Raw genomic sequence first — 13,718 nt, 5'->3', positions numbered from 1 at the left:
CAGAATGACCTTCCTCTAAAGACAAGCTTTGCAAGACAAGGCCTTAAAAATGGATGTATTTATCCACTACAACATTTCACCTTAGCAGCTGCAATGGGTTAAATCTTCCCCTCTAAGTGACTACATGTTCTATAGCTCCATCCAATTTTCAGTAGGTTAATGCAGAACAACCTGCTCAGATAAACATGTTTGTTTGTGCCACTGTTTTATACAGTATCTTAAACAAACAGAAACCCAGTGTGCCATCTACGTCATTACAGCTGAGATCATTCCTCAAACACTACAACAGCACTGTATTTACCACAGCTGATAATTTTGCTAAGCAAGTCCTCATAAAGGGGGACAGCATTAACTTTGATACATCTTAAATTTACAGTGGCCTCATATCTTAATTTACAGGCTGCAGACTTGATTCAGTGAGCTTAGACTGTGTCAGCTCCAGGGGATCTTCAGCAGATGCTGAAAATAAAGAGTATGTTCTTAGATTTACACATAAATACAGCACCTTCACTAAATCAACTCTATATTTAGTAGCTAAATTAGTAAATGTAGTATATATTTACTAGACTAACAGTAGAATTCCTACTCTAGAAGGAGAGTAAAAGGCTACCATGCTTCACTAGGTTTCCCACATCCCCCTGTAGCTGAAACCTTGGTAGTTCTTGACATTCACCATGCAGACTTGTCTGTCAGCACTGGTAACATGATGGGCCAAGAGGCTGAAACACAAAGTATGTGCAGGAGGGGGAGGATACCATCAGGAGGTAGAGACAGGTGAAAGATCTGAGCTGGGGAGCTTCTCCCTGGGAAAAAACTGTACTGAAAGTGTGAAGACTACACCATTCACTCCAGTTTATTAACTCTCCTAAACCCAAAGAAATAATGACAAACAGACATCCTGATGTATCACAGCCACATCTGCTGAGGGACTTACAGAGGATTTATTATAATACCCAGAATGCAGCTTTTCTTAATAATCTTTAACCAAGATCTAGAATTATCCCCAGAGAAGCATGATCCAAGTAGGAAGTTAACTGCAGTTACTCATTCTGGATCATTGCAACAATCCCACCTTTAAAACACAGGAATTTGAACATTGAGATAAGCCACATGATATAATCTGGTTAGTTATAATGTAAAACCAAGTTTCACCTAACACTTGTAACAAACAAACCACATGAGCTCTTCAGCACAAGATTTCCAAATCATAATGTAAGATTTTCTAAAGTGCATAGCACTGCTAGGTAGCCAACTCCAGTGATAAGGAGAAGCTGATTTTCAGAGGAGCTCCAAGACAGGAAAGGGAAGAACTGTGTCTCTATAAAGCATTTCAGGCCAAATCCTAATAATAACTAATATGTTGCTGTTGTTTCCCCCTAGCTTCAGCATTCCATCTCACAAGTGGTACAATGCACTGTGAAGTAGGTGCAATTTCTAAGATTAAGTCAAGGCAAATAAATTGTAATAACAATTGGAAGTCCTCACATAAACATTACACAACCCAAAGTAACTGCTTACTAGAAATCTTAGAAACAGCTCCTTAAAAGGAATCAAAGTTGAACAAACTGACAGTGTAAAGCACTTGAATTTTTGATTCACAATATTAGATGTCTCCTGCAAAGCAAACCTTTACCTTCATGGCTCTTTCCATCAGTTTGGAATCACAGGCTGGCAGTGGAGGCTCATGAGATATTTGTAAGGGTTTTGAGACATCAGTTTCATCAATTTTTATAGTGACCTTATGGACAGATGCAGTCCCTGTTTTCCTGCCAAGTACCTGTTGACTTAAAATAAATAGAATAATTAAACCATGCAACTGGAAGAACAGGAAATATGTTTTTCAGTGGCTAAACCTTGATTCTGTGTGCTCTGGTTAAAAACAACATTATGCCAGCTGAACTGAAAAAGGCATTTGTTTCAGATGACATTTTAAAGCTGAACTGTTGGTAAACTGTAACTACATGAAGAATTTTAGATTACTGCAAATTTAACACAATCAAAAGTGTACTCGGATTGCTTTTTAAAATTTTATCTAGTGCAAGTCAAGCAATAAATACAGTAGAACTCTGACAGAGATCTAATCAATTTTTAGATATCTGTGTAAATACAAACTCATTTATAACTGCATCTACTGCTCTTCTGTACATTAATTTGCAAATCATGTAACACATGTAAGTACTTAAATACAAGAATTTAGGAGTCTCACATCAAAAAGAAAGTACAATTCTGAAAATTATGCCCCAAGCCTGGTAAACATAATCCCTCCTGTTATTTCATTAATTGTTTGTTAACAATCCCTTTGAAATGAACTTACTTCCAAACAGAGAGTGAGAGACATTTCCCTGCATGGTAGCGCTCCACTTGCACGAGGTCCCCCCAGCGCTCTCGGATCAGCATTAGTGTTTGGGAATGCAGCACTTCCAGCTGCAGAGCCAGGCAGAAGGAGTCTAATGCATGGAGCTAAGGAAATATAAGATGCCCAGGAAGTCTCTGTACTACACAAAGCTGTTTCTGTATACTGCATTAACCCTTTTGTCATCTAAGTCACATAAGATGCTGTCTGAAAACATGCAAATGTACTAATCCAGAGATACAGATAGATAAACAGCACCAAGTATTTCTCAAAGGGGTTTATTTCTGTGGTTTTCTAAACTCTAACCTAGCACAGGTTGATAGACAAGAAAGTCATAGCCCAATTTTACAGATTTCTGGTTGTCACTACCTTTCACTGAAAAGATGATTACTAACAAAGAAATTCCATCCACCCTATAGTTACCACTAACCCAAACTCCCATGGTGACCCTAAAAAAACATGCCTCTTTTTGCAGACAGACTTTCACTGAAATCCATTTCACACTGTCGAGCAATCTGCCCTTTCCAAGTGGAAAATCACTGCACATCCTGTATCTCCTCTCATTATTCACACAGATACAACAGAGTTAACACACCCTCATCAACTGCACTTTACTGCTGTTCTTGGTAACAAGAACTGCCAGCTCCCAGAACTTCCAAGTCAGCTCTGTATTTCATCTCCAAAATTACCTGCTGCTGCTGCACTGACTTACCACACAACCTGCTGCCTTGAATACCTCACCCTCACCTTTGCTGATTTAGTGTGTAGAATTAAATTTGACATGCACCTGAGAATTACTGCTTCCAAGGCCATCCTTTACTTCAAGGCCACCATAACTTCATGCCCAGACATTTCCCCCAAGCTTAGCAGGGAATTTATCTTTTCTCACTTCCAGCTAACAAGAGCAAGGCTGCATTAGACCCCTAACCCAGAAGCCCCTTTCAGAAGGATACGTAGGCAGTTGTACATGTCCTGGAGGGGCTTCTCATCAGCAAACAGCCTGGACTGGACCAGCTGATGGATGAAGTTGATCTGCATGCTGTGAACCAAGGCTCGACCATCTTTAGCAAATGAAAAATAAGGCACATTAACCATCAGGAAAGTAGGTATTCAAATTAATTCAGTAAATTGATAAATTAAAAATAAAAAAGATACAACTGTACCAAGCAATTTCCATACTAGGTATTATAACAAAACAACAAAATTCTTGGTTTATTCTGGAAATTCTTGGTTTACTCTTGGTTTACTCAGTCATTTTACTACACAGTCACTGTACAGCTTTATTAAGGTATTAAGTGCCTATAAAGCAAGGTCAAAACAGGACAAGTACATCTAACTTCATTCTCTTAAGTGGTGATATGCAGAAAACCCAGCATAAACAAGACTTATACAGTGTCAGAGATTAATATCATGTTAAAAACAAAGTGTAAAGGTTGAATTTTTTCTTTACCACCAGTTTCTTTGTCTTCAACCAAAATTTCCAGCTTGAGAAGGCGCCAGGGGATGTCAGGGTCATCACCCATCACTGTCAAGGTGGCCTCAAACTCACCCTCAACTCGGAACTTCACACGGCCATTGGCTGAGGAAGACAAGAATGTTTTATTTCACTCAGCCTCCTAAGATGCCTGAAAAATAACAGTGTGGTAGCTCCTGGTAGTCATAATGGATTACTTCCCAATCATTTCTGCTCTGTTGCTTATGTTTCTGGGCAACTGTGAACATTTTACAGTCTGCAACAGACTCAATGTCAATAAGCAGCATAGAGAGATGTACAAACTGTCCTGAGGTTAACTTGTTAAATCTGATCACTTGTTAACACTTGTGCTTCTCTAATACAGAGTAACACTGAGCTGACCACCAGCCTGACAAACAAAACATCTGGCTGAAATATTCCTATTCTTTGCTACTATCAACAATGGATGCTTTCAGCAAGACTCAAATGACATTCAGAACATGGATCTCAGCCCAGGCTGAAATCCAGCCCTGAAAACACATCTCACTGCAAAGTATTATTTAATATTAGAATATTTTAAATCCATTTTCATGAGAGGAAGATAATATTTTGCATAATTTAAATATACACAACAAGCAAAGTTTATGCACATTATTTATCTAATTGACATGTGCATCCTCACACCTGTGAACACTGCTATCTGTTTCACAAATTGGGAGCAACGACTTTAAAACTATGCAAGCAAGGTCATAAAAAGAATGAGAGGCAAAGCAAACAAGTAAGTACAAGTCTTTACTCTGACATTCAGGTCAACCTTCTCAATCATTTAACAAACTATGTTATATACCTTTACAATTAAAGACATTTAGCAATATTCCTGCAAAGCATTTAACCATTTAACTCAGGAAATTTCATTTTCAACAGCACCCCAGGCACGCTCTTAAAACAAACCACACTCTAAACCAGAAAATAACAGTTATTGAAATGTTTAGTTGACTGAAAACTCTTAAGAGCTCAGACATATTATTCATATATCATTCATATATACTGCCATTAGACAAAAATACCTCTGATACTGATACTGCAAGCACTCACACAGGGACTAGAGAAAACTAGCACTAAGATTCTTCAGGAACATCTTTGATCTAGGTCTGTGGGGAATGGTTTACAAATGGCTAACCTTGTCTTGGTTAAAAGCATGGACTAGGTCCATTCCCACCCTGTTCTCTGTGAATCTGCAATAACCTAGTCCAGTTTATAGCCATCCTTCCTATACAAAAGGTTGTCTTAATGTTTGGGCTAAATGAAAACAGATCCCAAAACAGGTTAAGAGATCTGTACTGTGGTGAGCCACTGAACAAAAGGCATGCATAAATATGAATAAATTCTGTGCCTGAACATGAATATAAAAACAGCTTAAAAAAGCAACACTGAGTGACTTGTTCAAACTCAAGTTCAAACAGTTTCTGCAGAAAGACCTAACAGTTTAATTATAAAATTTAATTAAGATGAAGTAGCCCAAAGACTTTCACAGAACATTTACTGAAAGAGCAAGGCAATGTCTAAAACTTTTTGGCACTACCTGCACAGGATTTCTTCCTGAAAATAAATAATATTTCAGCAATTTTATCAGTACTCTCATTTTTCAAACAGGGGGAAAACCACATGTTTTGATGTCATACCGAGACCGGATCCCAGTATTAATAGATGAAGCTCCTTAATGATCTCAATTAAGCTATCATTTAGCTTTGCTTCAGTGTTAAAACAGCACTTTTATATCAGCCTGCAATAATGTATCCTTCAAGAAATAATTGCAGTTCTTACCTACTGTAAGATTTGCCAGCTGTGGAGGGAGATCTGTAGTCACGAGTCGATGGCGAAGGATCTGGTTTAGCTGATGAAGTGTCGTTTGCTTCTCACTCTTTGTTATTGGGTCAGGAGGGATTATTTTATCCTGTTGCAATAAACACAAGCAAGTCTATGTACCTCAGACATGTATAACAGATTGATAGCAGCAATTGTGAAAACCAGCCAGACCAGAAGTCTGAAAATATAAATACTACAGGCCATTGCCCAGTGAAGTTTATATCTTACACTCAGATTTGCTTTCTAGCTGATTACATTTTACCCAAGACTGACCACTGCATAAAATCACTAAATTTGGCGGAACTAAGCAAATGGAGGGAATGCTTTACTGGGAAAGCATAACTTGCTCAAACAGGAAGTGTTCTGCATGAGAAACTGACACTGCAGAGCCTTGGCACTGGGCCTGTATTGAGCTACAGCTCCATCTGCACACGGACAATTAGTTTGATTACTGTGCATTTGATACCATGCAGGGGATTCCCACACCCCCCAGGCAGGGCAGCTCCTCACCCTAATGCAGGTGGGCAGCCGAGGGTAGGATCCAGTTGTCAGAACATCAATTGCATACGGGATGGCAAAGCTGGGCAGCCGGGCATGAACCAAAGCATCTCGAGCCAGCGATGCCAGACGATCAGCAGTGTCCACAAACAGGATGGCTTGCTGATCTAAGAAACTGGATATCATCTGTAGAGGACAAGGAATTAAAAAAAAAAAAGAAGCAAATTAAAAAAATGCACAAATCAATGGCCCTTTATATTTAGTTTATCTGTTACTTCCAATTCAAGTAATTGCATTTACAAAACAAAGAAAGAATGAATATTCTGGCCACTGCTTACATTCACATGCAAGGACACTTAAAATCCACATGCCTTTCCTGCTGCTGTGGGGGATCTGTACAGCACCCAGTTCTTTATCTGCTGATTGCTACTGGAATGCAACCATACTTGTTTGTAATCAGTAGAGGCTTGTTTTTCTGCAACATTCTGGACTTTATTCTTATTTACCCAAGATCAGGATGAAAGTGATAATAAGAACTAACACACTCAGATCACCATCTTCCCTGTCCTGTTATCTTAACCCAAATAATTTCTGACACTATGTGCAGACAAGCCTTTCATTTGATGCCACTGATGAGTTTTTGGGAACACGACTTGTAAATAACAAGATTATACAATTTCTAAACAGGAATATTTTTTAAATTTCTGTAGTAAGAAGAAGTCAGGGTGCAGCAATATCCCTCAGAGCCTTTTTCATGCCAAACTGTGTCTAACTTACCGCACACTTTTCCACCTTCCCAGCATTATTAGCCCACTTGACCAAGGCTAACAAACGAACAAACAGCTGGCGAGTGCGACTTGCAAACTGCACTATCTCTATTTTTCTGGAAAAAAAAATAAATGGCACATTAAGCCAGTGTTCAGATACATAATAAAGCTGTAATTTAACTGTATGACAATTTAAAAAAAAAGCTATAACAATAACTTTTAATTGTGTTAATGCAGGCATCAGTAATATGCAGTGGGGCTTGTTTGATTAACAGCATAAAGGGGAAAAAAGTCTCTGTTTTGAATACTTAACAACATACATGGATTCTAACAAATCATGACTGTCTGGTGAAACAAAAAGCATATTAATAGGAATTAATTACTGACTGTAAGAGAAACAATTCCATAGTGAGCTCAACTGAATTATCTTTACAGCTTTTATAGGATTTCCCCAAGGCTTAAGGTTAAGTTTAAAGTAGGCAACATACCCAAGGATTACAGGACCTGACAGTAACAATACACTTATGTACACTAGATAGATAGATAGATAGATAGATAGATAGATAGATAGATAGATAGATAATATACTAAACAAAATTCTAGCATTTTTACAATATCTTTACACAGTATGCTACAATATGGAAATAGGGTGGTGGTGGGGAAGACCACAAAAAACCCATCCTTTAACTTTGCTTTCTATTCCTGCCTTGCAAAGAAATTAAGGTAAGAACTTACTGACTCTCAGTATTCCTCCCATCATTTTTGTAGAAGACAGTCAAAATGAAGGAGTGTATGTCTGCATGCCTTCAGAGCTATTTTTTGTAAAAGAGAATGCAATAGGGGCACATGCAGATTTTCATGCTTTATTACAGATCTACACGGGAGATGCATCAGACAAGACACAGATCTACTGTGTAGACCTGTAATACCATACACTCCAAAATACAACCTCATCAATAATTTATAGAGGTTTTCCTCCCCTTCTATGTGTTCAATTTACTAATTTCACCATGGTTTTCTACTTAGTTTGGAAAAAACCCCAAACCTAAGCTGTTTTCCTGATAGGGGTTTCTGAAGTAACAGAAGGGTTTGGACAAAAAGAACATTAATTAGTGCATAAGATATTGGCCTCTACCAAACAGAAGCTGCATCTCCTTCTGATCCCAATCTGTAAAACACAAACTCATGACACAAAAAGAGCCTGATTCTGCTGAGAGGGCTGGTTGTAATGAGGTTAACTCTTCTGTGCAAGCATTATCTGCATGTAGCAGATGAACATGTAAGGCCAGAAGCACAACTAATAGCATCTGGTCCTGTTTCTTCCATTACATACTGTGAACCTCATCCAAGAACTCTGGCATTAAGCCAGTAATGCCTCTGTGTTCTAGAGCACGTTTTGGAATGGCATTCAGCCTGATATTAAGATTTCAAGTGGTGGTCAAACTGCTACACATACACAGTGCTCTAACAGTAACCACACTATGAAAACGACATGTTGAGAATTTTGAAAGATTCAGGAAAACTTTATGAGATTTGAAAGATGACTACAGTGAGACTTTAGAAAGCCAGCAATCTAATCTCTCAGATGAACTCCACATAGACATTGGTACAAGTTATGTCAAACATCTACAGCGAAAGCAGCACGATAGCAGGAAAAATTCAAATTGATGTTCTGTGACTGAGAAGAAATTTAAAAAAACAGCTCCCAAAAAGCACAACAATTTAATAATGAAAATGATTGACAAATCTAGACAGAGAATTCTGGTAACTGTTCCATTAATACCACTTAAATGAAGTTAGAGAAGACTTGTTACTTTGATTTGACAGAATCCTGCTTCCAGAACCACCTCCATCATCCCTGACTGACAACTGCATGGGGAAGCTACTTCTCTAATAAAACATAAAGGCCTTCAAATTTGCTACATTACCTTTCATTATAGGTACATAACCTCATGCTGGGCTACACATAATTTTACATTCAAGGAAGATGAAACTTAAGGAAAGCAGAACAAGAAACAAAGATTAAAAATCTTTCTAACAACCATGTTGCTCACTGCATTTTTTACCCTTGGTCTTCACTGCTAAATTTGGATCTCAGGTTTAAGATCCTTCAGACTAATGGCTGAGTCTGGGGAGTAAAGCATTAGCTACAGTAGAATTAAATCAAGTTAAGGACCACTTAAGCAAGCTTGACATAAAAAAGTCCATTGGATAGATGGGCTGCATCCAAGGATTCTGAGGGAGCTGATCCATGCCACTTTAAAGATGCTCTCTATCATTTTCAAAACCCACAGTGATCAAAGGTCTTGATGACAGCAAAAAGGCAAGCACCATGTCCTTCTTCAAGAGGGCAAAGGAGGATCTTAGGATCTATAGGTCACTTGGCCTAAGTTCAGTTCAGAAAAAATCTCATAGGACAAGTCTTTCTCTAAGCTATGTCCTGATAAACACCAAGCATGAAATTAACCTGGAAACAATCACCAAAATTTGCTAAGGGCAAACCACCCCTGATCAACAGATTGCCTTCTACAGGATGAACTGCTCTGTGGTCAATGGGAGATCAAAAGATGGATTTACATTTCCAGAAAACATGTGGAATACAAGGATGGGCTGAGGAAGCTGAATTTGCTTCTGCTTAGGAAGAACAGGCTGTGGCAAGATCCTACTGACATCTTCAAGTATCTACAGGGGCATTGTAGAGAAGATGGAATCAGACACTTTTCAGAAGTGCAAAAGGCCAAGGTACAACAGCTACAAACTAAACCAGTGAAAAACTAGTTAGATGTGAGGAAAAGAAACAAACAGAGTGATGTGGTCAAAGACTGAAGTAGGTCATCCATAGAAAGATAACGATAGTCCATTACCCAGAAAAAAGCCCCTGGATTTCCCCCACAAATCAGCACTATTAATTTTCCACCACAGTACTAATGTTTTTTTAATCCAACCACGTTCATATAAGAGTTATTTATTCCTATAATTGATAACTAATAAATGACCCTGAAAAAAAGCATCATGACATATAATTTCTCATCAGTTTTTCTTATCCCAGCATCTTTTAAATAGGTGTTGTAGTACAGAATTTATATTTTATGTGAACTTTATTAGAGGATAACACCACCACATCTTCACCAAGTGTATGTGCCATGTGACCAGGCTCTAGCTGCAAGAAACAGCTTGAAGCCCAAATGGAGAATCCATCAGAGTCTCAAAGCTAGAGAAAATACGGATAATTAAGCCACATTCCGACAGATGAGCTCCTCCAAGAGCAGGAAATCCATTCCACCAAGAGAAGTTCTGAGTTAAAGTCAACAAGGATGTGAACATTTAATTTCAAGACAATTTCAGTCGATGGACATTTTTTGTACATTGAAAGTTGTCTTATTTTCTTTTCTCTAATCCAGTAGGATTTAAGTTGTTGCCCCACACCCTTTGTTGTTGCCCAACAAAGTAGAATCCAACTTTACCTAGAAATGCTCAATATCTAGATGGGAAAAGCCTGCCCATGAGTACAAGGGAGCTCTGGACCCAGGTCAGAAGTAATTTCTTCAGTAAATACTGTGATAATTAAAAACTCACACTAAACCAAATCAAAACCCTCACTGTTTCTCTTAATAAAACACTATGCAGAAGGAAAATGGGTACAAGTAATCATTCCAGGTTATGATTCCATGAAAATGGGATTAATTCCACATTTTATGAGAGTTTGGGAAGGTTTGAGATAACAATTAATGATCACCCTGGTACACAGAATTTCTTATTAAGATTCTTAGAAATATCATAGCTCCTATATCTCTGTGAAGAAATTTAGGTCAGTTAACATGTCAAATAAAGGGAACAATATTCTGACAAGTTTCATAACATTATGAGAAACAGAAAAGTAAAAGGATTCTTTTCATCTCAGCAGGATGCTGTTCTGGTCTCTTACATTTGCTCTCTAATAATTTTCAAACTTCAAAACCACATAGAACAGGAGCAGAAAACTGTTCATGATAAGAAAGACCAGGTAACCATGGAAAAATGCAGAAAAAAGATTTTTACCTTGTTGTCATTGTTGAACTGTTTCTTCTGAACAAAACATTTCTTTATTCCACTAACTAGAATCTGTATAAATTCTAAAGTTCCCTTTCATGTCAGCTTTACTGTCAATTCATTGCTTCAAGATTCACGAAGAGAAAAACACCCTTAACAGTTCACCTACTTTAACAGCAACAAAACAAAACCCCAAAAATCTATAAATCCAAACACCAACAAATCCCAATATTGTCAGGATGCTGAGTAAAATCTTGAAACTATGTAGGGACAGCAAGACAGACAAAGCTTATTTTCTTGCATAAAATCTAAAATTACGTGGAAAAGATTTCATTTAAACAACAGTATATCAATATTAACATCCTAAAGAAGTTCTATATTTTAATATGTATTACAGATTCTCTTATCATAACTCACCTTTCCATATCAGTCTTTCTTGGTAATCTATATGAAAGAGAGGGGGAAAAAAGAAGATGTATTATATATCATTCTATTACATTCCAGAAATTTTGTTGGACACTTTCAGTTACAGGAAATTCTACACAACTACAAAGTATATAAAAAAATAACACCATGGGTCACCTGTCACTAAAACACTGGAACTATTCAAATTAACTGAAAAGTTTGATGGAGGCTGCTGAGATCAGTTACTCTACATGTGCCATAAACATACAGGAAGGACTTCTTGACTGATATATTGGAAGTTTTTTCAAAGCAAACTAAAACTCTAAAATTCCTTATCCTTTCCAGAGTTTGAACATTCTTTAACTCACACCAGGCAAAATTCTGTTTGCACCCTCACCAGACATGGTACTGTACAATAGCTATACCTATCTGTTCCCATTTGTTCTGTATGTCACTTCTTGAAACACACAGCTTCCCCACAAAGTAAGATGGGAAACAGGTTTATTCAGAGTCCAAATGTTTTAAGTGAAGTTTTTCTTGGCCCAAAACCATCCCTTTGTTTTGCCAGTTCAAACGCAACAACACCAACATAGCAAATCATTAAGTAAATGAAAATAACTTATTTCCCAAAAATAATCAAATGGTATTTTAAAAACTACAGAGGTAAGTCAAGGAGTTGCAGCATCTGAAAATATCTCGGATTTAGACATTCCAGTTTCACACATTGATATCAGTACCAGTACTCCACTTGGGGTTTTTTGGCAGTAACTTGGGGACAGACTTAAGCATTTAAGCAGCCAATCTGCAGCTGCTCTCAGTTCTCAGAGTCATTTTCTCTGTTTATGACAAAGCACTCAGCAGCTTTCACTGAGCTCTGGACACAGCCTGATGCAGAGACCAGCGTGCCTGCACAGGCATCTGCCCGGGTGGGAGGATGGACAAGGGTATTTATGAGAGCAGGACAACGGGAAATGGGTTTAAATGGAAAAACAGTAAGTTTAGGTTAGATAGAGAAAAAAAATTCTTCCCTGTTCGGCTGGTGAGGCCCTGGCACAGGCTGCCCAGAGAAGCTGTGGATGCCCCATCCCTGGCATGTGCAAGGCCAGAATGGATGGGACTCTGAGCAACCTGGGCTAGGGGAAGGTGTCCCTGCCCATGGCAGGGGGCTGGAACTGGGTGATCTATATGGTCCCTTCAAAACCAAACCATTTTATGAATGGGAAATCGCGGCCACCTCCCCCCACTGCAGCCCCGGATGAGCTCCGGGACGGATCCCGGCCAGGCCTCCGCATCCTCCCGGGATGCTGCGAGGCGGCACGGCCAGCCGGGCACGGAGCGATCCGCGGCACTCACAGGTCGGCCAGCACGGTGAGCTCGGCGTAGGTGCGGTGCAGGAGGAACTCGATGAGGGTGCTGAGGCGGTAGCCGGGGCTGGCGGCGGCTGTCACGGCACCGGGGGCCGGCGGGGCCGGGGCTGACGCGGGGCCGGCCGGCACCAGCTGGGCGCTCTCCAGCTGCACCGGCGCCATGGCGGCGGCGGCGCCTCGGCCCCGGGCAGGAGCCGCGCGGCAGCCCGGGAACGGCTCCCGGTGGCGCCGGCACCGCGCCCGGCTCGCCCCGCACGGACGGAGCGGGGAAGGGGCGGCGGGAGCGGGGCGGCTCCGCAGCGCTCAGAGCCCGCCGGGCGCAGGGGCCGCCGCCATGATGGGGCACGGAACCGGAAGCGAACGGGGAACCTTTCCGGGAAGCGCGGGCGGGGCGGGGGCAGCGGGACGGGGGGACGGAGGCGGGACACACGGACACAGGGATACGCATGGACAGAGGGACACACAGACGGGACATGTGGATGGCGCTGCCCGTGCGCCACGGGACCGCTCGATCCCGGGATGGGTCAGGCTGGAAGGGACCACAGTGCGCCGTCTGGTCCCACCTCCCTGGTCAAGCGCGGCCATCCCACAGCACATGGCCAGGATTGTGTCCGGACCGTTCTGGAATATCTCCAGTGAGGGAGACTCCAGACCCTTTCTGGGCAGTCTGTCCCAGTGCTCGGTCACTGCACAGTGAAGGAATTCTTCCTCATGTTCAGATGGAACTTCTATGCATCCATCTGCCTGTTCCTCCTGTCCCATTGTTGGACCCCACGGAGCAGAGCCTGGTCCATGCCCTGAGCCTCCCTGCAGACACTGACAGGGATCAGGGCCCCTCTCTGCCCTCCCTTCTCGGGGCTGGACAGGCCCAGCTCCCTCAGCCTGTCCTCAGTGAGATGCTCCAGTCCCTCCATCATCTTTGTCACCCTTCACTGGATCAGTTCCAGGAGCTCCATGTCTGTCCTGTCCTGAGGAGCCCA

The 13,718-nt window shown here is 40.8% G+C and overlaps 1 protein-coding gene across 1 annotated transcript in view; it reads right to left on the bottom strand.

The window, feature by feature from the left end:
• MED14 (mediator complex subunit 14) overlaps positions 1-12,900 on the bottom strand; it is a 34,621-nt gene extending 21,721 nt beyond the window's left edge. The window contains exons 1-9 of the mRNA XM_063181901.1: positions 12,725-12,900; positions 11,384-11,410; positions 6,948-7,053; positions 6,183-6,356; positions 5,631-5,760; positions 3,804-3,932; positions 3,307-3,414; positions 2,315-2,447; positions 1,634-1,784 (exon numbers count right to left, since the gene is read on the bottom strand). Of these exons, the coding sequence (XP_063037971.1) occupies positions 1,634-1,784; positions 2,315-2,447; positions 3,307-3,414; positions 3,804-3,932; positions 5,631-5,760; positions 6,183-6,356; positions 6,948-7,053; positions 11,384-11,410; positions 12,725-12,900 (1,134 nt within the window). The remainder of the gene's footprint in view (positions 1-1,633; positions 1,785-2,314; positions 2,448-3,306; positions 3,415-3,803; positions 3,933-5,630; positions 5,761-6,182; positions 6,357-6,947; positions 7,054-11,383; positions 11,411-12,724) is intronic.
• Between the last annotated feature and the right edge of the window lie 818 nt (positions 12,901-13,718).

Source organism: Melospiza melodia, chromosome 2 (genome assembly GCF_035770615.1).
Source record: "Melospiza melodia melodia isolate bMelMel2 chromosome 2, bMelMel2.pri, whole genome shotgun sequence".
Taxonomy (NCBI): Eukaryota; Metazoa; Chordata; class Aves; order Passeriformes; family Passerellidae; genus Melospiza; species Melospiza melodia.
Note: the sequence above shows the minus strand (reverse complement) of the source record. Positions and strands in the feature narration are given on the sequence as shown.